The sequence below is a fragment of the Bombina bombina genome, chromosome 6 (assembly GCF_027579735.1).
Source record: "Bombina bombina isolate aBomBom1 chromosome 6, aBomBom1.pri, whole genome shotgun sequence".
Taxonomy (NCBI): Eukaryota; Metazoa; Chordata; class Amphibia; order Anura; family Bombinatoridae; genus Bombina; species Bombina bombina.
Genome location: NC_069504.1, coordinates 1,037,767,529 through 1,037,794,546, shown reverse-complemented (window position 1 = coordinate 1,037,794,546; position 27,018 = coordinate 1,037,767,529). Strand labels below are relative to the sequence as shown.

General features: G+C 40.9%; 1 protein-coding gene across 4 annotated transcripts in view; it reads right to left on the bottom strand.

The window, feature by feature from the left end:
* Positions 1 to 27,018, bottom strand: part of CLINT1 (clathrin interactor 1) — a 283,297-nt gene that overhangs the window by 83,247 nt on the left and 173,032 nt on the right. For all 4 annotated transcript variants that reach the window (XM_053718783.1, XM_053718785.1, XM_053718782.1 and 1 more), the window contains exons 4-5: positions 9,018 to 9,126; positions 7,470 to 7,634 (exon numbers count right to left, since the gene is read on the bottom strand). In XM_053718783.1, coding sequence (XP_053574758.1) covers positions 7,470 to 7,634; positions 9,018 to 9,126 — 274 coding nt within the window. The remainder of the gene's footprint in view (positions 1 to 7,469; positions 7,635 to 9,017; positions 9,127 to 27,018) is intronic.

Here is a 27,018-nt window from a genome sequence, read left to right as displayed (position 1 = left end):
GGGCCGTGGACCGGACACACCGTTGGAGAAAGTAATTTATCAGGTAAACATAAATTCTGTTTTCTCCAACATAGGTGTGTCCGGTCCACGGCGTCATCCTTACTTGTGGGAACCAATACCAAAGCTTTAGGACACGGATGAAGGGAGGGAGCAAATCAGGTCACCTAGATGGAAGGCACCACGGCTTGCAAAACCTTTCTCCCAAAAATAGCCTCAGAAGAAGCAAAAGTATCAAATTTGTAAAATTTAGTAAAAGTGTGCAGTGAAGACCAAGTCGCTGCCTTGCATATCTGATCAACAGAAGCCTCGTTCTTGAAGGCCCATGTGGAAGCCACAGCCCTAGTGGAATGAGCTGTGATTCTTTCAGGAGGCTGCCGTCCGGCAGTCTCGTAAGCCAATCTGATGATGCTTTTAAGCCAAAAAGAGAGAGAGGTAGAAGTTGCTTTTTGACCTCTCCTTTTACCAGAATAAACAACAAACAAGGAAGGTGTTTGTCTAAAATCCTTTGTAGCATCTAAATAGAATTTTAGAGCACGAACTACATCCAAATTGTGCAACAAACGTTCCTTCTTTGAAACTGGATTCGGACACAAAGAAGGCACGACTATCTCCTGGTTAATGTTTTTGTTAGAAACAACTTTCGGAAGAAAACCAGGTTTAGTACGCAAAACCACCTTATCTGCATGGAACACCAGATAAGGAGGAGAACACTGCAGAGCAGATAATTCTGAAACTCTTCTAGCAGAAGAAATTGCAACCAAAAACAAAACTTTCCAAGATAATAACTTAATATCAACGGAATGTAAGGGTTCAAACGGAACCCCCTGAAGAACTGAAAGAACTAAATTGAGACTCCAAGGAGGAGTCAAAGGTTTGTAAACAGGCTTGATTCTAACCAGAGCCTGAACAAAGGCTTGAACATCTGGCACAGCTGCCAGCTTTTTGTGAAGTAACACAGACAAGGCAGAAATCTGTCCCTTCAAAGAACTTGCAGATAATCCTTTCTCCAAACCTTCTTGAAGAAAGGATAGAATCTTAGGAATTTTTATCTTGTCCCAAGGGAATCCTTTAGATTCACACCAACAGATATATTTTTTCCATATTTTGTGGTAGATTTTTCTAGTTACAGGCTTTCTGGCCTGAACAAGAGTATCAATGACAGAATCTGAGAACCCTCGCTTTGATAAGATCAAGCGTTCAATCTCCAAGCAGTCAGTTGGAGTGAGACCAGATTCGGATGTTCGAACGGACCTTGAACAAGAAGGTCCCGTCTCAAAGGTAGCTTCCATGGTGGAGCCGATGACATATTCACCAGGTCTGCATACCAAGTCCTGCATGGCCACGCAGGAGCTATCAAGATCACCGATGCCCTCTCCTGATTGATCCTGGCTACCAGCCTGGGGATGAGAGGAAACGGCGGGAATACATAAGCTAGTTTGAAGGTCCAAGGTGCTACTAGTGCATCTACTAGCAAGGAACCTTGAAGTTCTGACGAGAGGCCATCAGATCCATGTCTGGAATGCCCCACAACTGAGTAATTTGGGCAAAGATTTCCGGATGGAGTTCCCACTCCCCCGGATGAAATGTCTGACGACTCAGAAAATCCGCTTCCCAATTTTCCACTCCTGGGATGTGGATTGCAGACAAGTGGCAGGAGTGATCCTCCGCCCATTGAATGATTTTGGTCACTTCTTCCATCGCCAGGGAACTCCTTGTTCCCCCCTGATGGTTGATGTACGCAACAGTCGTCATGTTGTCTGATTGAAACCGTATGAATTTGGCCTTTGCTAGCTGAGGCCAAGCCTTGAGAGCATTGAATATCGCTCTCAGTTCCAGAATATTTATCGGGAGAAGAGATTCTTCCCGAGACCAAAGACCCTGAGCTTTCAGGGGTCCCCAGACCGCGCCCCAGCCCACCAGACTGGCGTCGGTCGTGATAATGACCCACTCTGGTCTGCGGAAGCTCATCCCCTGTGACAGGTTGTCCAGGGACAGCCACCAACGGAGTGAATCTCTGGTCCTCTGATCTACTTGTATCGTCGGAGACAAGTCTGTATAATCCCCATTCCACTGACTGAGCATGCACAGTTGTAATGGTCTTAGATGAATTCGCGCAAAAGGAACTATGTCCATTGCCGCTACCATCAAACCTATTACTTCCATGCACTGCGCTATGGAAGGAAGAGGAACAGAATGAAGTATTTGACAAGAGTTTAGAAGTTTTGATTTTCTGGCCTCTGTCAGAAAAATCCTCATTTCTAAGGAGTCTATTATTGTTCCCAAGAAGGGAACCCTTGTTGACGGAGATAGAGAACTTTTTTCTACGTTCACTTTCCACCCGTGAGATCTGAGAAAGGCCAGGACAATGTCCGTGTGAGCCTTTGCTTGTGGAAGGGACGACGCTTGAATCAGAATGTCGTCCAAGTAAGGTACTACTGCAATGCCCCTTGGTCTTAGCACCGCTAGAAGGGACCCTAGTACCTTTGTGAAAATTCTTGGAGCAGTGGCTAATCCGAACGGAAGTGCCACAAACTGGTAATGCTTGTCCAGAAATGCGAACCTTAGGAACCGATGATGTTCCTTGTGGATAGGAATATGTAGATACGCATCCTTTAAATCCACCGTGGTCATGAATTGACCTTCCTGGATGGAAGGAAGAATTGTTCGAATGGTTTCCATTTTGAACGATGGAACCTTGAGAAACTTGTTTAGGATCTTGAGATCTAAGATTGGTCTGAATGTTCCCTCTTTTTTGGGAACTACAAACAGATTGGAGTAGAACCCCATCCCTTGTTCTCCTAATGGAACAGGATGAATCACTCCCATTTTTAACAGGTCTTCTACACAATGTAAGAATGCCTGTTTTTTTATGTGGTCTGAAGACAATTGAGACCTGTGGAACCTCCCCCTTGGGGGAAGCCCCTTGAATTCCAGAAGATAACCTTGGGAGACTATTTCCAGCGCCCAAGGATCCAGAACATCTCTTGCCCAAGCCTGAGCGAAGAGAGAGAGTCTGCCCCCCACCAGATCCGGTCCCGAATCGGGGGCCAACATCTCATGCTGTCTTGGTAGCAGTGGCAGGTTTCTTGGCCTGCTTACCTTTGTTCCAGCCTTGCATTGGCCTCCAGGCTGGCTTGGCTTGAGAAGTATTACCCTCTTGCTTAGAGGACGTAGCACTTGGGGCTGGTCCGTTTCTGCGAAAGGGACGAAAATTAGGTTTATTTTTGGCCTTGAAAGACCTATCCTGAGGAAGGGCGTGGCCCTTGCCCCCAGTGATATCAGAAATAATCTCTTTCAAGTCAGGGCCAAACAGCGTTTTCCCCTTGAAAGGAATGTTAAGCAATTTGTTCTTGGAAGACGCATCCGCTGACCAAGATTTTAGCCAAAGCGCTCTGCGCGCCACAATAGCAAACCCAGATTTTTTCGCCGCTAATCTAGCCAATTGCAAAGTGGCGTCTAGGGTGAAAGAGTTAGCCAATTTGAGAGCATGAATTCTGTCCAAAATCTCCTCATAAGAAGAATCTTTATTGAGCGCCTTTTCTAGTTCATCGAACCAGAAACACGCTGCTGTAGTGACAGGAACAATGCATGAAATTGGTTGTAGAAGGTAACCTTGCTGAACAAACATCTTTTTAAGCAAACCCTCTAATTTTTTATCCATAGGATCTTTGAAAGCACAACTATCTTCTATGGGTATAGTGGTGCGTTTGTTTAGAGTAGAAACCGCCCCCTCGACCTTGGGGACTGTCTGCCATAAGTCCTTTCTGGGGTCGACCATAGGAAACAATTTCTTAAATATAGGGGGAGGGACGAAAGGTATGCCGGGCCTTTCCCATTCTTTGTTTACAATGTCCGCCACCCGCTTGGGTATAGGAAAAGCTTCGGGGGGCCCCGGGACCTCTAGGAACTTGTCCATTTTACATAATTTCTCTGGAATGACCAAATTCTCACAATCATCCAGAGTAGATAACACCTCCTTAAGCAGGGCGCGGAGATGTTCCAATTTAAATTTGAATGTAATCACATCAGGTTCAGCTTGTTGAGAAATTTTCCCTGAATCTGAAATTTCTCCCTCAGACAAAACCTCCCTGGCCCCCTCAGACTGGTGTAGGGGCACTTCAGAACCAATATCATCAGCGTCCTCATGCTCTTCAGTATTTTCTAAAACAGAGCAGTCGCGCTTTCGCTGATAAGTGGGCATTTTGGCTAAAATGTTTTTGATAGAATTATCCATTACAGCCGTTAATTGTTGCATAGTAAGGAGTATTGGCGCACTAGATGTACTAGGGGCCTCCTGTGTGGGCAAGACTGGTGTAGACGAAGGAGGGGATGATGCAGTACCATGCTTACTCCCCTCACTTGAGGAATCATCTTGGGCATCATTTTCTCTAAATTTTGTGTCACATAAATCACATCTATTTAAATGAGAAGGAACCTTGGCTTCCCCACATACAGAACACAGTCTATCTGGTAGTTCAGACATGTTAAACAGGCATAAACTTGATAACAAAGTACAAAAAACGTTTTAAAATAAAACCGTTACTGTCACTTTAAATTTTAAACTGAACACACTTTATTACTGCAAATGTGAAAAAGTATGAAGGAATTGTTCAAAATTCACCAAAATTTCACCACATTGTCTTAAAGCCTTAAAAGTATTGCACACCAGATTTGAAAGCTTTAACTCTTAAAATAACGGAACCGGAGCCGTTTTTATATTTAACCCCTTTACAGTCCCTGGTATCTGCTTTGCTGAGACCCAACCAAGCCCAAAGGGGAATACGATACCAAATGACGCCTTCAGAAAGTCTTTTCTATGTATCAGAGCTCCTCACACATGCATCTGCATGTCATGCTTCCCAAAAACAAGTGCGCAATAGAGGCGCGAAAATGAGGCTCTGCCTATGATTAGGGAAAGCCCCTAGAGAATAAGGTGTCCAATACAGTGCCTGCCGGTTATTTTACATAATTCCCAAGAATAAAATAATTTCTCAAAGCTATGAAGTATTAAAATATGCTTATATATCAATCGTTTTAGCCCAGAAAATGTCTACAGTCTTAAAAGCCCTTGTGAAGCCCTTTTTTTCTTATGTAATAAAAATGGCTTACCGGATCCCATAGGGAAAATGACAGCTTCCAGCATTACATCGTCTTGTTAGAAATGTGTCATACCTCAAGCAGCAAAAGTCTGCTCACTGTTTCCCCCAACTGAAGTTAATTCCTCTCAACAGTCCTGTGTGGAAACAGCCATCGATTTTAGTAACGGTTGCTAAAATCATTTCCCTCTTACAAACAGAAATCTTCATCACCTTTCTGTTTCAGAGTAAATAGTACATACCAGCACTATTTTAAAATAACAAACTCTTGATTGAATAATAAAAACTACAGTTAAACACCAAAAAACTCTAAGCCATCTCCGTGGAGATGTTGCCTGTACAACGGCAAAGAGAATGACTGGGGAAGGCGGAGCCTAGGAGGGATCATGTGACCAGCTTTGCTGGGCTCTTTGCCATTTCCTGTTGGGGAAGAGAATATCCCACAAGTAAGGATGACGCCGTGGACCGGACACACCTATGTTGGAGAAAGGGACATTAAACACAAATGCTTTCTTTCATGATTCAGATAGGGGCATAACCTTCCAATTTGATACTGGGAGGAGCTAGCTGAATACTTCAGGTAAGTCAATGAAGAGAGTCATATGTGCCGACACCAACCAGCAGCTTCTTAGCCTACATATGTATGCTTTTCAAAAAAGGATACAAAGAGAATGAAACAAATAAGACTACAGAAGTATAAAATTGCATGCTCTATCTGAATCATAAAAAAATAAAAATAGTTTTCATGTCCCTTTAAGTGAAGGAAATTTTGCTGGAATACCATATAAAAAAACTATTATACCATATAAATAAAACCTCTCTCTGGGACATATCTAAAACATTTAGATAAAAGGCAGCGGAAGTTAAACCAAAACCAGGGGTGCTGGAGAAAGAATCAGAATTCAGAAATACACAAAGGAATTAAACCAAATACATGTAATACAATTTAAATCAGTATCAGTATAACTATTGGCAAGTGACAAATATTTTACTTTATCTACCTGTCCCTGTACCTCCTGTAACTGCAAGAACACAAAACACATAAGATGTCACCTGTCACATCCAGATCTGATTGGTAGGAGGTCAGAGTGACAAAGGAAGCAACACAGAAAGGTGCAGATGCAGTGACCTGTATCCATGCTGCACAAGCAGCGAGGAGAGGTCAAAGGCAGCAAAGCGAAATAGCGTAAGCTCAAGGGACATACTGCAAAGACAAGCCAGAGCCAAAAGAATATCTGGGCCATAGCCATATACCCAGATTAGCACAAATACATTTCACACTGTAATCAATTAAATTAAATCTGACAAACAAGCTTGTTGTTTTTCAATTTGTTTTAAGTTATCTGAAATATTATAAAGGAAATGATCCAGTAAACATGAAAAGTAGTACAAGGAAAACTTTTCTGGACTTGGAATGTGTTTATATGTGGATTCTGAAGAAATAGTTTATTCATAATTATTCCTAATCCTGTTTGAGTAGGGAGACATTTCACAGTTACAGGGTAACCGTGTAAATGTGAGATCAAACAAAAACAAACAAATAAAACAAATGTTTCCAAATAATAAAAAGCAAACTAGATGGAAGAAAAATGATCCCACATACTACAGTTATTCAATTGTTTTCTCTGATGAAATCGATGTTATAAGGGAGACGTCCCCTTTATCCCCACTGTACTTACTGTCAGTTCTTAAAGTGATGGTTTGTGAAATGCTAGGATTTACCATTGCAACAAATAAAGGGGACTTTCAGTCATGAAGTATAAAATACTTCATGTTGAAAGTTTCTTTATTTGTCTGCACTGAACACCTCAGGCCTCCCACGGCAGAACCCTATTTTGCAGTGAGATGATCTTAGCCAATAGCGTGCTAGCTATCCGGTATGATGCCAGCTGGCCAGCACGTCTATTGGCTAAGAGGTGGAAATAGCACCTCATTGACAAAATAGCGTTCTGCTGTGGGCGGCCTCAGGCGTTTAGAGCTGCGAATGCTGCAGACAAATAAAGGAACTTTCAGTATGAAGTATTTTATACTTCATAACAGAAAGTCCCCATTATTTGTTGCAATGGTAAATCCTAGTGTTTCACAAATGCTAGGATTTACTATAACTTTAAAGGTCACAGGAGGCAAACATTTAAGTAGGAGGCACACACCCTAAATAGGCCTTTTTATCAGCTTACATTAGCAGTGACACTATTGCACACTTCAAGATAATGGTCTTACATAATTACTTTGAAACTATATTCCTATTACCACTGACTCCAAAATAATATAAATAGCTTGAACATATTATTGCAGTATGTCCACAATGCCAGGCTATAATCACCATGGGGCCCACCGCCAATCGCTACGTGCAGCACACACACAGTTACTCACTGTATCTAAACCCCCCAGTGCTGTCCGAAGACACCCCGATATATTTATCCTTGTTTTTTTTGGCTTTCTTCCGTTCCTCTCGCAGACGATCATCATCTTGGACAAATTCTACCATTTCCTTCACTTTCTGTCGGATATTAATGCCCTGGTCCTTCCCGTTTTCATCTGGATATTTTAAAAAGACAAACAAGAAAACGTGTTAACCTTTGTATCACTAAGCAATACTCTGAATTTATAATGTCTGCATTTTATTGTATGTGCAGGAGGGCAAGACATTAGACTGATCTGACTTTGCCGGATATTGGTTAGAGTAATGTTTTCCTTATCTGTTGGATCTAAAAAAGGAATGTTAAAAAACTGTATTACAAACAAAACCATGTTTCTGTCCGAGTTCACTAACATAGGTGTGGGAGTTACTCTTATCAGCCAATGAGCAAAATCTCACCTAGGGACAAACATGGATTCTTCATGGCTGCTCTCTTAAAACAAATTATGTTTCTCTATATCATGTTAATAGTGCATAGAAGGCATGATGAAAATACAAACTTTTCTATATGGAAATATTAGAGAGATCCCTAACCTTATTAATTTAAACCTAAAAAATTGTAAATGTGTGCTTCAATTAAAAGAACATACTTTAAATGTTATACCTACAACTGTCAGTACCAGTTACCTCTGTGCTGGTTGGAGCTCATACTGAAATGATATTGAGGAAGAGAAAAATAATCTTGGCTCAAATGAAAATCCTATAGATGAGTTCAGCAGATTGAGCAGGCTTGCCTTGAGAAGGTGAAACTCTTGAGAGTGAGAATGGATTGTGACAGTGCAAAATACTGTGCAAGAAAGCGGAGGGCAACAATTACAAAAACTGATGTCTCCTGCTGATTAATGCAACAGTGCTCTCACCCCTGTTAAACAACAAGCTAAACTAAGCTCAAAGAGCTGCAAATTAACACATTTTACTGGGCAGGCCACAAACGCATCGCTTCAGCAGCTATTAATTGCTGATAACCTGTCTCTGAAAGCCACTGCTACTTAATATATTAATAACATTGCATCTACTGCTTCAATATCCATTTTCTTCTAATTTTAATGCATTCAAAACATACCATAGCTTTCCTTTGCACTGTAAATATTATTTGGCATAGGCTAGAGGGGTAGACAGAAAGAATAAACCCTGCATCAAACAGTTGCGCATGTGTTGGAGGGCCAACCTTTTTTCTCTGTATATAATTAAAGTTTTCCCTTTCTTTCTGCCGCCACAGGGGACCGGCCTCTGGTGCATATTTTAACATAAACCGTGGCCGGTCGTGTTGTGCTGCTTGTGTTGTTATTAGGTTTCTCCTTTCGGCAAAAGTTCTTCTCTTCACTAATTAATACTCTAGGGCCCCGTGTCTTGGAATCTGTTCTTCACACAGCCTGCAGCAGCTCGGGCCCAATTAGGCCTCTGCAGCCTGTGAAGATGTTCGGGTGAGTGACAAGGCAGACAACTGCTTTAATTTGCTCCCCCACCATTTCCCCCTCTCAGTTTTTTATATCAATACTCACCTACAAAGTGGTAATTTTCCAAGGATCGTAAGTCATAAATGTGCTCCCGGGCGCTGGTGACAACCCGCTCCGATCCGTTCCGTATGAGGTACGCCAGCAACAGCAAGGACTGGAAGGAGGAGAGAGAATGAGACAAATTAAAATTAACAGACTTCTGGAGTCAGTAGGAACACAGTGATATCAAAGTCCCTAAAAACTAACTGTAGCATATTCAAAAGCAATGAAATAATTTGCTGCTGCCCTCTGAAAGCCAAGAGGTTATTCAAGTACATCTGAATGACTCATATCACTGATATACATTTAAAAAGGTGCAATTTTCTTGGGCTCTTTCCTACAACTGTAACCTGATTACTTATAACTATCTTTGCTCATAGTGAAAGCCTCCTTACACTGGTTCACAGGTCATTGCCATCTTTTAAATATACAATTCTTACGCTTGGCACATTATTAATACAGATGAGATATCTGGAAGTAATTTACATGATCCACAGATATGCTAATGTGATATAAAATGTTCACTCACACGATAATGACATTGATAGCAGGGTGTTTTTTTCTCTGTTCCATCTAAAGGGTATTTCAAAATGCATTAAAGTGTTTTGCTTTTCTAAAAAAATGGATAGGGTAAGGGAGCACTGATCTGAAACTCTCTAACAATTCTCTGTTGGTGCTGGTGGGAGGGAAGAGGAGGGAGCTGGGTTCCCTACACTATAGAAAATGATCTTGAATGGAGAGAAGGATAGGACCCTACACTAGAGAAAAAAGTGATCTTGGAGGGGAGAGGGCAAGGGTATTCCCCTACACTACAGAAAAAATAAATATAAAATAAAACAGTAAGTTTAATTTGTTACTGGCAGACTAGTGTACTTATCAGCTAAAACTAGCAGCCTAATAGTTCCCAAAAGAAATGGCAAAGCCATGCATGTCTGATGTTTCTTAACAAAGGGGACCCCAGATAATCTTTTACAACCATTTGTCTTATGACTGCAGTAGTTGCTTGTAAGTAATTTCGGTGAGAAACCTAAAATTTTTAAAAAACAAATTATGCTTACCAGATAATTTCCTTTCCTTCTGTATGAGGAGAGTCCACGGCTTCATTCCTTACTTGTGGGAATACAGAATCTGGCCACAAGGAGGAGGCAAAGACACCCCAGCCAAAGGCTTAAATACCTCCCCCACTTCCCTCATCCCCCAGTCATTCTGCCGAGGGAACAAGGAACAGTAGAAGAAATAACAGGGTATAAATGGTGCCAGAAGAACAAAATCAAATTTAAGTCCGTCGAATGAAGAATTTGGGCGGGGGACCGTGGACTCTCCTCATACAGAAGGAAAGGAAATTATCTGGTAAGCATAATTTATGTTTTCCTTCTTAATATGAGGAGAGCCCACTTTCATTCCTTACATGTGGGAAACATATACCCAAGCTCTAGAGGACACTGAATGAAAAACGGGAGGGTAAAAAAAAGAGGCGGACCCTGTTCTGAGGGCACCACAGCCTGCAAAACCCTTCTCCCAAAAGCTGCTTCTTGCGAAGCAAAAATGTAAAATATATTAAATCTTGAAAAAGTATGTAATGAAGTCCAGGTAGACACCCTACAATCTAATCCATAGAGGTCTCATTCTCAAAAGACCCAAAAGGGAAACCACAGCTCTGGTTGAATGAGCCTTCATCCTCTGAGGAGGCTTGTGTCCTGCCGACTCATAAGCTAAGCGAGAAAAACTCCTCAACCAGAAAACAAAGAAGTGGACGAGGCAACCCGTCCCTTGCGCTTCCCAGAATAGACATAAACAAGGAAAAAGTCTGACGAAACACCCTTGTAGCCTGAAGATAGAACTTCAAGGCCCGAACCACATCCAAGTTACGAAATAACCGCTCCTTCGAAGACATGGATTAGAACACAAGGAAGGAACCACAATCTCCTGATTAATGTTGCAATCTGAAACAACCAAGGAAGAAAACCTAACCCAGTACGAAGAACAGCCTTAGCCACATAAAAAAACTAGGTAAGGAAACTCACAATGCAAGGAAGCCATCTCAGAACTGTGCGCGCCGAAGCAATAGACAGTAGAAAAAGAACCTTCCAAGACAGAAAATCTTAATGTCAACACCAAGCCTAGGCCCAAACGGAGCCGTCTGCAAAACTTAGAACAAGATGTAAGCTCCCAAGAGGAGCACTTAATCTAAACCCAGGTCTGATCTAGTCAAAGCCTGAACCAAAAACTGGATATCTGGAAGCTCTGAGAGCCTCTCGAGCAGTAAAACCCATAGGGCCGAAATCTGTCCCCTAAGGGAGCCACAGAAAAGGCCCTTCAGAAGGATCCTATAAAACCTGGCCTTATGCCAGGGGCATCCCCGTTCTCCATACCAGAAAAAGTAGGTCCGGCACCCCCTTTTGATAGATGCAACGATACACCGGCTTATGAGCTAAAACGAGAGTATCAACCATCCTTTCAGAAAAGCCTCTCATGGCTAAGACTAAGCGTTCATTCCACAAGGTCCATGGAGGCGAAGCCCCTAAACTGCAATATAACTTGTAGATATAAACGGAGCCAACCGTCTCACAGACGCTGCTCCTGCTAGGATCGAACCATCCACAACAATCGTGACATGGCTGAAAGAGAAGGTTAAAAGAAACCTCTAAAGAATTCTATATGACTAGCATATTCTGGATGAAAAGGCCGGAGCCCCATCTGGGATCAAACCCACCTTCAGCTACAGAAGCGGTGGAGCTAAAACAGACGCCTTAAAATCTTGATCGTCCTCCCCATTAGATACCAACATACAAGCAGGGAATAATGGTAGGGGACATCCGATCCTAAAGTGTACGCTCATAGAGAGGGTCGCTAGCAATGACCGTTGTGGGCTTTCACCCACCACCAAATACGAGACCCTCCCAAATAGCAGGAGGAACTCCTTCAATAGAAGGTCAACCCACTGAGAGGTCCTAACTGGTACGAACCCACAAGACCAAATCCTCCAAACAGAATGCTCGCTGAGGAATCAAAGGAATAATCAGAAGGAAACTCCCAACCCACGGACCTCACACACCCTCCCCACGGACAAGGAAGTGACAAGGTCAAAACTGCCCCGGGAGAACTTAAGAGAAAAAATTCTCAGAACAGGGAGATCTGAACGGAACACTGGGAATTAATTTTCCCCACCGATATTTCATGTAAGACTGTAAAGACAGAATCACCAGGCTGTGTCTATCACTCTCCACCCCCACGTCAACAAAGACCAGAAGGGGGCTGGAGGGCATAATCTGATGGCAAAATCGCAAGATCTCAGGATTAAAAGAAAGTTGCCACAGCAGGATTCAACGCTAAGCCTTCAACCTGCTAGGCAGCGTCGATAAAAATCCCTGTCCCTAAGACAAAACAGCATCCAGATACACCCTGGTGTCCCCACCAGCAACTCAGGTCTAGATCCAACTCTGAGGATCGAAAAGACATGAGAAAATCTCTAAAAGTCTATTAGCAGGTGAAGGAAGAAATCCAGAAAAGCAGAGACCCGGGAACTACTGAAAAAACTGGAAGCAGGATACTGCCACCTGAAACTTTAGATTCCAAGAAGGATCAGAACGATGCTTACTGAAAGATATGGTTTCTAAGAACTGAATTTGTACAAAAAGGATGAAACAGGAAATACATCCTTCTTTCTCCAGCAAAATAAGTACTGATAAGCTCTGCTTCAATATCCTAGAACCCAATTAGGACGGGAAGACCCTTCCCCTATTAGGGCATGCACCAACAGAGGAAGAAAATATCCCGCAGTGTGATAGATATCGGGACAATGACTCCACCAAAGGTCTCTTTTCTGACAAGATGATTGCCCAGAAAGGAAGCCTAGCTCTGGTCTCTGGAACCCCTCGATCCATATGATCCAGTATTAAGCACCCATCCCAGATAATATTTAAACAGGTCCAGCCTGTTGACTAGGAGAGATGGGCCTGCTGTACCTGGACCGGAATCTAGAAGAAAAAACTAACGAGTATCTACAACAGGACCTGGCTGTCATCTAGGATACGAGGTATCTTCCGGAACACTCCTGGGCTAAAAAGATACTTAAGTTTTAGCAGAGCTAGAACAACTGAGTAATCAAATTAAAAGGAATTAAGCTCCGAGACTTAAAACAATCCTCTAAAACATCAGGGGAACTATCACTCCAAGCAGAAATCTATAAGCTTCCACCGGAAGTCTCCAACAATCTCAACCATCAAAGTAGATGGTATAAAAAAAACCATGTGACGAAACATCTTTCTAAGAAGAGCTTCTATAACAATCCAGAGCTCAAAAAAGAAAGAAAGAAAAAAAAACTATCAGAAACATAGTAGCAAAGCGTGCACAGTGATAAGCTGACAAGGAGTGTGCAACAAAAACAGGTCCTGTCTGTCATACGACACAATCCCCTAAAGAGCTGGGAACTGGGATTCTAAATAAACAATAAAACAAAAGTAAAACAAGACGACGAGGAATATCACGATCCTCCACTCGTCTTAGTTAAGATAGTTATCAGATTTAGAGTACAGAGATTCAACTGATGGAGCAGTACTGGAACCTCTAACATCGCCAAAACATCTCTCAGAAGTAAACGCAGACGTACCAATCTAAATCTAAATGCTAAGCCCTCTGCAGTCGAAGGACCCAAGTCAGCAGACTCCGACCCTGGAGGTTCTCTCTCTGAAGCCTCAGAGGGAACCGCATCCCTTGAGAACTGATCGGACACCAATTGTCCTTGGGCAGGAGAGCCCGGAATAACCCCTCGCTTGCGTAAAGAAGTAATAGGTAATCTCGCTAAGGCCGAACAGATGGCTATGCGGAGGTGCCTAGTAACCTCTGGTGGAAACAAACCCCTTACAGGTGAAGGAGGATCGGAACTCGGGCAAACTGCATATGTAGGAACAGAATCCAGGGAACACACCTCAGAGGCGTATGGCTCAGTGGTTTCCAACATCTCAACATTGGTTGATGAGAACACTATTGCGGCATACGGAACGTAATTGAGCGGGCTGGATTACCCGGGCCTCCTCACAATATACACGTATCAAATTCTGTATTTAAGGGATCCCCCTCTAAATAATCAGAATCCTCCATAACTTGGCTATATCAAATTAAAGAAAGGAAAACCAACTGGCACCTTATACCCCCAATGGCTGGGGCACTCACCACCACCTATGAACCAGATAGAGAAGAAGCTACTCCCTGCAGACATCCCAGTCAGGAATCAGAAGCGGTGAAGAAAACAAAACGTGACCATTCCCGGTCACATGGTGCTCACGCAGGACCTGCCCCTGCTAACGAAAAAGCGCGCCAGCTTATACAAGAAACTGCGCAGCTCTCAATTGAAAATAGCCTGTACGTTCCATATCAGCCTAAGAGCCCAAACGTTCTTACACATAAGCAGCCGAAATCACATAACAAACATGATTTAAAAACCCCACTGTTCAATAATCCACCTCAGGAGATATTAACCCTTGATTCCATAAAGATAAAGGAGTCCCACTGTGAAACAATCTTACCGGAATTTATGCCATGGAAAAGTGACATGGTCCTTCAAGTTTGACAGATTGTAGCAGCGCTTCTGACATGGACTTGAGTGAAGAAAAGCAGGCAGTGAAACTCGTCAACGCTGATTGCTTAAGGAGCTGTTAATATTAGTCTGGATGGGTTCGCAGAAAGACTCTCCGTGCATCTCCAGACTCTAACTTTCGTCAATGCTCTCACTGAGAGGCTGACAACAATACTTAAAACTCCAGGCCCATCTCGAAGAGTACTACCCTCCATAAGGAACTACTCTGAAATCTTCTGACACTTCTCTGCCAACCTCCTGTGACGAAAGGCAAAGAATGACTTGGGGATGAGGGAAGTGGGGGAGGTATTTAAGCCTTTGGCTGGGGTGTCTTTGCCTCTACCTGGTGGCCAGGTTCTGTATTCCCACAAGGAATGAAGCCGTGGACTCTCCTCATAGTAGAAAGGAAAAGTTTATATTTTTTATATGATGCCAAATAGGGGCATCAAATATACCAAAAAATAGGCCTAGATCAATATCTTGGGTTGTAAGTCAAAAATGCTATATTTCTGTTAAAATGGAGTGATGGCAAAAAATGCTAAAAATTCTCTGGTATATGTTTTTCTCTAAAATACCTGGTATGGTTCAGAACCTCAATAGTGCATATTAAGAAACGGCACCTTGTGCAAATGCTCCAAGCTCCTGCTTAGTAGAAATTTAGCAAATATAAATAAGAGAGCTGTTTTGCAAATTATTCAATAGAATATATATATATTCTTGCCGATCTTAAGCCAAGTATGGATGAAGCAATCTATCTGGAAATAAATATTTTGGAAGTCTTATACAGTATGAGATTGTAATAAGTGTTCAATGATGTGTAGTTAAACTTTGCAACATACATTAATCATGTTTTTGTCTCCTTTTCTTGTAATTTAGGTCGGAAAATTGTTGGTTTTCTAATGTCCACTGAGTTTCTATAAAGTAATGGGCACCGTGTTATAATTGTAAAATACATCTACATACTATTCTGATGATCTTTGCGTTGAATACATCATTATGTCTAGCATGTATTTACCATTTAATATCCCTTTAAAAAGACTCCCTTGCATGAAAGTGAGAAAACAAAAATGTCAGTCTCCAAGTGTATGGTCACAAGATTCAGGACACTGCTAAATATGTGTTTTGTGGGGCTACTATAGATTTAATTAAAGGGACAGTCTAGTCAAAATTAAACTAAAATGATTCAGATAGGGAATACAATATTAAACAACTTTCCAATTCAGTTGTATTCATCAAATGCTTTGTTCTCTTTGTATTCTTAGGTGAAAGCTAAACCTAGGAAGGCTCATATGCTAATTTCTAAGCCCTTGAAGGCCACCCCTTATTTCATTGCATTTGGCAGTTGTTCACAGCTAGAGGGCATTAGTTCATGTGTGACATACAGATAACATTGTGACTACGCCCGTGGAGTTACAAATGAGAGGGCACTGATTGGCTAAATGCAAGTCTGTCAAAAGAACTGAAATAAGGAGGCAGTCTGCAAAGGCTTATATACAAGGTAATCACAGAGGTAACAAGTATATTAATATATACATGCTGGTTATGTAAAACAGGGGAATGGGTAATAAAGGCATTATCTATCTTTTTTAAACCATAACAATTTTTTGTGTTGACTGTCCATTTAAAGGCACGATAGCAGCTAATATTGCCAGATTTTTTCTTTTTTAGCTGTCCATCACTTTGAGGCTTTGATAAAATTAAACAGCCACTTGGGTGATATATTGTTCTCTTTAGAAATGTTTCCATTTCCTATCCATGCAATCCTGAAATGTTCCAGCATCACTGACATGACTGACTTTATTTTCTTTTTAACCCCTACATTAATCACTGTAAGTGAAACTGAATAGACTGATCTTTAAAATGGAAGCATGATAAGTGTATTACAGAGTGTTATGTAGTCATATGGACCATATAAGGGGGGTTCTTTAGTATAGAGTTTTACACAGTGGGACTGTTAAAACAGAGGTCTTATTATTCAAGGCTCAACAAAAACATAATTTATTCTTATCTAATAAATTCATTTATTTCTTGGTAGTGAGAGTTAAGGATCCTTAGTCTTGGAAATTACATCACCTGGCCACCAGGAGGCGGCAAAGACACCCTATACCAGAGTTTCAAATATCCCTCCTACTTCCCCTTCCCTCCCAGTATTGTGTATAGCCAAGGTATAGCCAAGGAAAGAAAGAAGAAACATAATAGGGTACAGAGATGCAAATGGGACTGCAGCCACCAGAAAAAAAATTATCAGGTGGGATCGTGGATTCTCACTACCAAGAAAGAAAAGAATTTATCAGGTAAGAATAAACTATGTTTTCTTTCTAATGGTAGTGAGAGTCCACAATCCTTACTCTTGCGAACCAATAATCATGTTGTGGAGTAGACAAAAATTATGCCACTTTATCGATTAGTTAGGCCTCATCTTGAGTATTGTGTGCAGTTCTGGAGACCATATCTTCAGAAGGATATTAACAAACTTGAATCTGTGCAAAGGAGGGCTACCAAAATGGTACATGGTCTAAAAAATAAAACTTACCAGGATAGGCTCAATGACCTAAATATGTATAGCTTAGAGGAGAGAAGGGAAAGAGGTGATATGATAGCAACTTTCAAGTACATTAAAGGGTTTAGTAAAACTGAGGCTGTGGGTATTTTACATAAAATGGAAAATTCAAGAACAAGGGGTCATGAGCTCAAGCTAAAGGGTAGTAGATTCAGAAGTAATTTGAGGAAGCACTTCTTTACAGAAAGAGTGATTGATTTATGGAATAAACTTCCTCAAGAGGTAGTAGCAACAAACACTGTGGGGGACTTTAAAAATGCATGGGACAAGCATAGGGCTATCCTACGAACTAGATAAGTTTATACTGTTAGGTAAGGTCGGGCAGACTTGCTGGGCCTATGGCTCTTATCTGCCGTCAATATCTATGTTTCTATGTTTCTATAAGGATGGGATAAAAAAAGAAAAAGGCAGGCCCTAAATTATCAGGAACTACCGCTTGAAGAACCTACCTGACAAATCATTCCTCAGCCGAGGCAAAAACATCAAAATGATCAAATTTGGTAAAGGTATGCAAGGACAACCAAGTAGCAGCTTTGCATATCTGTTCGACAGAAGCCTCATTTTTTAAAAGCCCAAGAAGTTGAATGAGTAGAGTGAGCAGTAATTTGGTTAGGCGGTTGCTGACCCACCTCCAAGTAAGCCATACGGATAATGCTAGTCAATCAAAAAGATAAGGATACTGAAGTAGCCTTTTGACCCTTCTGTTTACCAGAATACAGACTAAATAAGCTGGAAGACTGATGAAATTCCTAGTAGCTTGTAAATAGAATTTCAAAGCCTTTACCACATCCAAATGATGTAAAAGTCTCTCTCTTTGTTTAATATATAGCAAAATGTGTGTGTGCACTAATATCTTTTTAAATGTGTAAATAAGTGTTCAAAATTACACCGCTCAGCTCTAGCACAGGGTTCTCACCCCCTCCTGCAACCTTGCGACTGGTCAGCTCAAGGAAGCAGCGATATTGGCACCACAGATCCAGAATGCAGCCACACCGGAAAAGGAAGACATCAGAGAGCGTGCCAAAACTGTCATCCGCGGAACGAATGTCTCCTTCCCCACCGCAATAATCAAACAGCTTAGACCCAACAAAGAGAAGAATAATGCACTAGCAGCACCCTCATAATTCCTCCTCTTCCAAGAACTATCCACTGAAGTAAAAAAATTCTGAAAAAAAAATGTACATAAATTTCAGCATCTCCTCAATCCACACCTTCTCCTTGACTAGGCAAAGAAAAACTGGGAGGGAAAGGGAAGTACATGAAACTCTGGTAATAGGGTGTCTTTGCCTCCACCTGGTGGCCAGGTGATGTAATTCCCAAGGATCGTGGACTCTCGCTACCATTAGAAAACATAATTTATGTAAGAACTTACCTGATAAATTCATTTTTCATATTGGCAAGAGTCCATGAGCTAGTGACGTATGTGATATACATTCCTACCAGGAGGGGCAAAGTTTCTCAAACCTCAAAATGCCTATAAATACACCCCTCACCACACCCACAATTCAGTTTAACGAAAAGCCAAGTAGTGGGGTGATAGAAAAAGGAGTAAAAAAGCATACAAAAAAGAGGAACTGGAAATATAATTGTGCTTTTATACAAAAAATCATAACCACCAGAAAAAGGGTGGGTCTCATGGACTCTTGCCAATATGAAAGAAAAGGAAATTTATGCTTACCTGATAAATTTATTTCTTTTACGATATGACGAGTCCACGGATTTCATCCTTACTTATGGGATATCGCCTACTGGTCAGCAGGAGGAGGCAAAGAGCTCCACAGCAGAGCTGCATAAATAAATAGCTCCTCCCTTCCCTCCCACTCCAGTCATTCGACCGAAGTTAGGAAAGAAAGGAAAAGTCAAGGAGCAGAGGTGACTGAAGTTTAACAAAAATAAAAACCTGTCTCTAGAAAAAAGTTAATTTATGCTTACCTGATAAATTAATTTCTTCTATGATACGACGAGTCCACAGATTCATCCTTTACTTGTGGGATATTATCCTCCTGCTAACAGGAAGTGACAAAGAGCACCACAGCAGAGCTGTCTATATAGCTCCTCCCTTGACTCCACCCCCCAGTCATTCGACCGAAGGTATAGGAAGAGAAAGGAGAAACTAAAAGGTGCAGAGGTGACTGAAGTTTTAAATCAAAAAATATAATCTGTCTTAAATTGACAGGGCGGGCCGTGGACTCGTCGTATCATAGAAGAAATTAATTTATCAGGTAAGCATAAATTTACTTTTCTTCTACAAGATACGAGTCCACGGATTCATCCTTTACTTGTGGGATACAATACCAAAGGTACAGGACACGGATGAACGGGAGGGGCAAGACAGATACCTAAACAGAAGGCACCACTGCTTGAAGAACTTTTCTCCCAAAAATAGCCTCCGAAGAAGCAAAAGTATCAAATTTGTAAAATTTGGAAAAGGTATGAAGGGAAGACCAAGTCGCAGCCTTACAAATCTGTTCAACAGAAGCATCGTTGAAGCCACCGCTCTAGTAGAATGAGCTGTAATCCTGTCCAGCAGTCTCGTATGCCAAACGGATGATGCTTTTCAGCCAAAAAGAAAGAGAGGTAGCTGTAGCTTTTTGACCTCTACGTTTTCCAGAATAGACAACAAACAGAGATGATGTTTGACGGAAATCTTTGGTTGCTTGCAAGTAAAACTTCAAAGCACGAACCACGTCCAAGTTATGTATCAGACGCTCCTTCTTAGAAGAAGGGTTAGGACACAGAGAAGGAACAACAATTTCCTGATTAATATTCTTATTAGAAACAACCTTAGGAAGGAATCCAGGTTTGGTATGCAAAACCACCTTATCAGAATGGAAAACAAGATAAGGCGAGTTGCATTGCAATGCAGATAGATCAGAAACTCTTCGAGCCGAAGAGATAGCTACTAAAAACAGAACTTTCCAAGATAGAAGCTTAATATCTATAGAATGCATAGGCTGTAATAACAACATATAGACACCGGAGGGAGTCTCAGCAAGTTTTCTCTGAGTCTTTCTCCAGATACGTCGAGGGCATAAAACGTAATGTATTCCTATGGAACAACATGACAGAAACACCAAAGCCCCAGATTATAAACCAATCCGAAGCGCATCTGTAGCCCTATCCGGACCCATGGGCAAGACATATTTTCCTGCAAACAACCAGTGCGGTCTAAGTCGGCCCCAAGCTCCGCCCATCGTGGGCGTGTAGTAAGTTTCCTCCTCTAAGCCACTACATAGAGGTTTTGAACCAACATGATATATTTATAAAAAAGCACTTATTCACAACCATCGGGCACATCCTTAAAGTAGCCTGCCCGTTTCTAAATGTCCCCCAAAGCCAATGCTTGCTTAAATAGGACCGGTAAACACAGCTCCCGGCATGAGTTCTCTTTATTAATGAAATGCCGGGAGAAGAGAAAAAGGTGCGCTCTTTCAAGGAGCGCTCTTCGTGGGCGTTAACTACCAATACCTCCCGGTCGGCATGTTTCTTATCAATAAAATGACCGCAGGGAGCCAGAAACTTTTCACAAAAGTGATACACAGCCCAGACATCTCCCGGTCGGTATATCTCTCTAAGAACCGCCGGGAGATGCGACTACCCCAATCGTAATGAGTAGTACATATAGAGAGCCCTTCAGTGCCTGCGCTGGCTGTCGCATGTAGTCTCCCATGTAATAGAGACAAGTGAAGCAAACAAAAATAAAGTGCCCAATTCTTATTAAGGGCTTCCTTATTTCACCCCAGCAAGTGCCCACCTTCTTCTGAGAACTCTTGTAACCCCAGAAATAAAAGTCAGCACTTACCTCAATCTGCCCGACAGCAAAGTCAGTCCACCCAGCTTGCGAGGTCCTAATTTTCCCCTCACATTGGCCTGTGGAAATAAAAAGTACTGAGTTTTACTATTCTTCCCTCAGACTTTACAAGCAGGGCAGCATCAGTATGGGAGGCGCAGTGAGATATATGTCCCACAAGTTCCCATGGCTGTAAAGCCACCAAATGCTTCTCTTTTGTTATGGAAGAGATTGATTTGGTCTAGGCTAACCCCAGAACAAAGTAGCACACAGCGGCACCACTTTTAAAAATAATAAACTCTTGATTGAAGAATCTAAACTAACACCTCACTTTACCTCTTCCTATCACTAACACAGGCAAAGAGAATGACAGGGGTGGGAGGGAAGGGAGCAGCTATTTATGCAGCTCTGCTGTGGAGCTCTTTGCCTCCTCCTGCTGACCAGGAGGCGATTTCCCATAAGTAAGGATGAAATCTGTGGACTCGTCATATCTTGTAAAATAAATTAATTTATCAGGTAAGTTCTTACATAAATTATGTTTTCTTTCATGTAATTGGCAAGAGTCCATGAGCTAGTCCCGTTTGGTAAAGAAATACCCAAGATGTGGGAGACCACAGAAAAGTCACTAGAAAGGGAGGGATAAAATAAAAACGGCCATTTTCCACTGAAAAAATTAAATCCACAAAAAAATAAGTTTTTCTCATAAACTGAAAGAAAAAAAACTTAAAACATTAGCAGAAGAATCAAACTGAAACCGCTGCCTGAAGAACTTTTCTACCAAAGACTGCTTCAGAAGAAGCAAATACATCAAAATGGTAAAATGTAGTAAATGTATGCAAAGAAGACCAAGTTGCTGTTTTGCAAATCTGATCAACTGACGCTTCATTCTTAAAAGCCCAAGAAGTGGAGACTGATCTAGTAGAATGAGCTGTGATCCTCTGAGGCGGGGACTGTCCCACCTCCAAATAAGATTTATTTATCAAAAGCTTCAACCAAGATGCCAAAGAAATGGCAGAAGCTTTCTGACCTTCCCTGGAACCAGAGAAGACAACAAATAGACTAGAAGTCTTCCTGAAATCTTTAGTTGCGTCAACATAATATTTCAAAGCTCTTACAACATCCAAAGAATGCAAAGATCTTTTAAGAGCATTCTTGGGATTAGGACACAAGGAAGGAACAACAATTTCCCTACTAATGTTGTAAGAATTCACAACCTTAGGAAGAAATTTAAACGAAGTCCGCAAAACAGTCTTATCCTGATGGAAAATCAGAAAAGGAGACTCACAAGAGAGAGCAGACAATTCGGAAACTCTTCTAGCTGAAGAGATAGCCAAAAGAAACACTTTCCAAGAAAGTAGTATTTTTTTTCTTTTTTTTTCCAAAGTAATTTTGAGGTTTAGTATGTAACAGTACAGATAAGGATTGCTTCAAAAGTCATAGAAGACTACAAGAAAGAAAAGTTATTCATAATGGTAAAAAAAAGCAATCATGACTGTTACATCACAGATCAACTCAAATATACAAGTGATAAACCTCACAATTTCTAATTCTTACATCTCTACAAACTCTAGTGTCACATTATACAATAAATAAGCAAGTCAATAATAATGAAATAAGATCAACAACTCTAGTGAATGTCCTCTCAGTTCCTGGCACAAAGAATGGAACCATAATTCTCTAATTTGCAAAAAGAGACTAGGAAAAAAAGGAGATAATATTACCCAATGCCCATTAGAAATTAGAATTATATGAGCTAAAGGAAAGAAGAAGAAGAAAAAACAAAGAAAACCCAAACCACCCTCTATTACCAGAGATCAAGGAGAACTATCTCTGAGTGTCTGAAGGGGTATATAAGATAATCTATTTCCTCGGATGGGAGAATTCTAATAAATGTAGACCATTTAAAAAAAAAAAAAAAAAAAAAAGTTATTTCTTGTTTAGAAGTTAAAGGGACATGAAACCCAAAAAATGTCTTTCATGATTCAGATAGAGAATACAATTTTAAACAACTTTCTAATTTACTTCTATTATCTAATCTGTTTTATTCTCTTGGTATCATTTGTTGAAGGAGCAGCTGTGCACTACTGGTTTCTAACTGAACACATGGGTGAGCTAATGACAATCAGTTTATATATGCAGCCACCAATCAACAGCTAGATCCTAGGTTCTCTGCTGCACATGAACTTTCCTAGATAAACATTTCAGCAAAGGATAACAAGAGAAAGAAGCAAATTAAATAATAGAAGTAAATTGGAAAGTTGTTTGAAATTGTATTCTCTATCTGAATCATGAAATAATTTTTTTGGGTTTCATGTCCCTTTAAGTTGTTTTTTCAAATAATTTTTAATTTCTGAGATACTAGGTACAGAGTTATCGCGCCATTTGGAGAAAATTAAGCTTCTTGCTGCCAGAAATGTAATTTTCATGATCTTTTTATGTTCAGAAGACAAAATGCCATCTGTGAAAAAAACTACCTCCGCCAGAGTGAGTTGGTATTTTTAAAATGTTAATAAGCCAGAACTCTTTTCTGCCAAAACTGCTTTATTCGAGGGCAGGACCAAAGCATATGGATTAAATCTGCTGCTGGAAGTGTGCATTTAGTACATTTATTAAATTTAGAGTTGTGCCAGTTAAGTCCTTGTAAAGGAGTATAGTAGGTTCTATAGAGCAGCTTATAATAAGATTCCCTCCAACTCGTGGATAAGGTGGATTTCTCCAATATAGTTATAGAGCGACTCAACCGCTCTGCATTGATATTTAGCTCAGGAGACATAAGATTCCATTTTTGTGCTTTGAATTTTTAATTAGAAATTTTGGAAAGAAAAAGCGACATAGGCTTGATGATTTTTTATATAAGAGGATATCTAAGATGAACGGAGCATGATCTGAAATAGCAATTTGCATAATTCTGGCTTTAGCCCCCTTTTTTTTTAGCAACTTGTCATTGACTAGAAATAAATCAATTCTAGATAAAGAATTGACATTTCTAGCTCTACAAGTAGAATCTCTTTGAGTTGGGTGCTGTGCTCTCCAAATATCTTAAAGTGCCAGATTTATAAATAGAGTTTTGCACATCTTGGCTTCTGACTATTCTCTTTTAGAGGTGAAGGAGGTCCGGGAGTGCCCGAGTCTATCAAGGGGGACCTGAGGTGCCATGTTAAAATCACCTGCCATAATTATATCCCCTTCACCGAATTGTAAAATATGGGCTTGTAGGGACTCCCAAAAGTGTACCTCGAGATTATTGGGAGCATAAATATTACATAGTGTGAATGTGTAATTTGCAATTTTAATTATTAAAAGCAAGAACCTGCTTTCCGGGTCATAAAACACCAAAATTACTTCATAGGTTAAAGGAGAAGGAAAGGGGGTAGAGAAAAAAAATAATATTTTTTTTTTACAAGGTAAAGAAGATCTTTACGAGGCCTTCATTATTAAGTATAGGATTGTGCACTATGTGCAGACTTATAACTCTCGTAGCCTTCTACTTAATGCAATTTTCCTTACAAAATGTTTCAGCTTCAGAGGGAGAGTCAAAGAAATACAATTGCCCATTCAACTCTACTTTGAGTTTAGCAGGGTAAATAACTGTGGCCGATAAGCCCTCTTAAATCAATCTGCCGCAGACTGGGGAGCGCTCCTTCCTTTTCATAGATCTTTCATATGCAAAATCTTGGAATAACAGAATTTTAGATCCATTTAAAAAGATGGGCGCATTCTTGTGAAATAACTGCATAATCTGAACTTTGTCCTGGAACTTTAGGTATTTCACTATTATGGGTCTTAGTCTCGAATTAGTACCATCTAGTGAAGGTCTCCTCAGTCTGTGCTCTCTTTCCACGGAGAGAGGTTCCTGAGAGAAATTAAGTAGTTGTGGAAGAGCCTAAGCGGTGAATTTTATTAAATCTGCATATTGTTTAGATTCTGGAACTCCAATAATTCTTGCATTATTTCTCCTTGAGCGATTTTCTAAATCTTCAAGCTTATTCTGGAGCTTTGTCAGGGAGAAGGAGTTTGTCTGCATCCTAGTATTCTATGTATCTACAAGGTCCTCTAAGACAGACACCCTTCGTTCCACTTCCTGAATTCTTATGGAAAACTGCTTGATCTCATTAGAAAGGCTAAGCAAATCTTGCTTAATTTCTACCTTCAATGACTCAAACTTAGGATTTAAAGCTTCTAGAATACTGTTGACTAAGACTTGTGAATTGGTCGTATCATTATACCTTGTGTTAATTACTGGCTCAGGGTGCAATTCAGCCAGGGTCTCAGATGAAGTTTTGTTCTTCCAATCTCTAGGCCTGAAAGTAGTTTAATATCCAAATAATGCATAGGCTCAAAAGGAGGAGCCTGCAAAGTCTTCAAAACCAAATTAAGACTCCAAGGAGGAGAAATTGATTTAATAACAGGCTTGATATGAACCAAAGCCTGAAAAAAACAGTGAATATCAGGAAGCTTAGCAATCTTTCTGTGAAATAAAACAGAACCGAGATTTGTCCCTTCAAAGTACTTGCAGACAAACCATTATCCAAACCATCCTGAAGAAACTGTAAAATTCTAGGAAATCTAAAAGAATGGCAGGAGAATTTGAGAACACCATGAAATATAGGTCTTCCAAACTCGATAATAAATCTTCCTTGAAACAGACTTACGAGCCTGTAGCATAGTATTAATCACTGAGTCAGATAAACCTCTATGACTAAGCACTAGGCGTTCAATTTCCATACCGTGAAATTTAATGATTTGAGATCTTGATGGAAAAACGGCCCTTGAGACAAAAGGTCTGGTCTTAGAGGAAGTGGCCAAGGCTGGCAACTGGACATCCGAACAAGATCCGCATACCAAAAACTGTGAGGCCACGCTGGTGCTATCAGAAACACATATGATTGTTTCATAATGATCTTGGAGATCACTATTGGAAGAAGAACTAGAGGCGGAAAGATATAAGCAGGTTGGTAAAACCAAGAAACTGCTAAAGCATCCACCATCTACGCCTGAGGATCCCTGGACCTGGACAGGTACCTGGGAAGTTTGTTTAGACTAGAAGTCATCAGATTTATTTCTGGAGGACCCCACATCTGTAAAATCTGACACGACATCTGTATGGAGAGACCACTCCCCCGCATGTAAGGTCTGACTGCTGAGATAATCCACTTCCCAATTGTCTACACCTGGGATATGCACCACAGAAATTAGACAAGAGCTGGATTCTGCCCAAAAAAGTATCCGAGATACTTCTTTCATAGATAGGGGACTGCGAGTCCCACCCTGATGATTGACATATGCCACCGTTGTGATATTGTCCATCTGAAAACAAATGAATGGTTCTCTCTGTAACAGAGGCCAAACCTGAAGAGCCCTGAAAATAGCACTGTGTTCTAAAATATTGATTGGTAACCTCGCCTCTTGAGGTTTCCAAACCCCTTGTGCTGTCAGAGATCCCCAGACAGCTCCCCAACCTGAAAGACTTGCGTCTCTTGTGATCACAGTCCAGGTAGGACGAACAAAATGGGCCCCCTGAAATAAACGATGATGGTCTAACCACCAAGTCAGAGAGAGTTGAATGTTGGGATTTAAGTATATCAATTGTAAAATCCGAGTATAATCCCTGCACCATTAAATCAGCATGCAAAACTGCAGAGGTCTCATATGAAAATGAGCAAAGGGGGTCGATGCTGCAGTCATGAGACCTAAAACTTCCATGCACATAGCCACTGAAGGAAATGATTGAGACTGAAGGTTTCGACAAGCTGAAACCAATTTTATTCGACTCTTGTCTGTTAAGGACAGAGTCATGGACATTGAATCTATCTGGAAACCTAAAAAGGTTACATTTGTCTGAGAAATCAAGAAACTCTTTGGTAAATTGATCCTCCAACCATGTTTTTGAAGAAACAACACTAGTTGATTCGTGAGAGATTTGGCTAAATGTAAAGACTGAGCTAGGAGGCTGAGGAGAACAAGCTGGGGGAAAATGACAGACTCTTCTGGGAGCCATATAACAACTTCAGAGACTACATCAGGACTCCGTAAAATAAGGGTGAGTGGCGGGAAAATTGCCATTTTAGAGGCCTTAATAGTA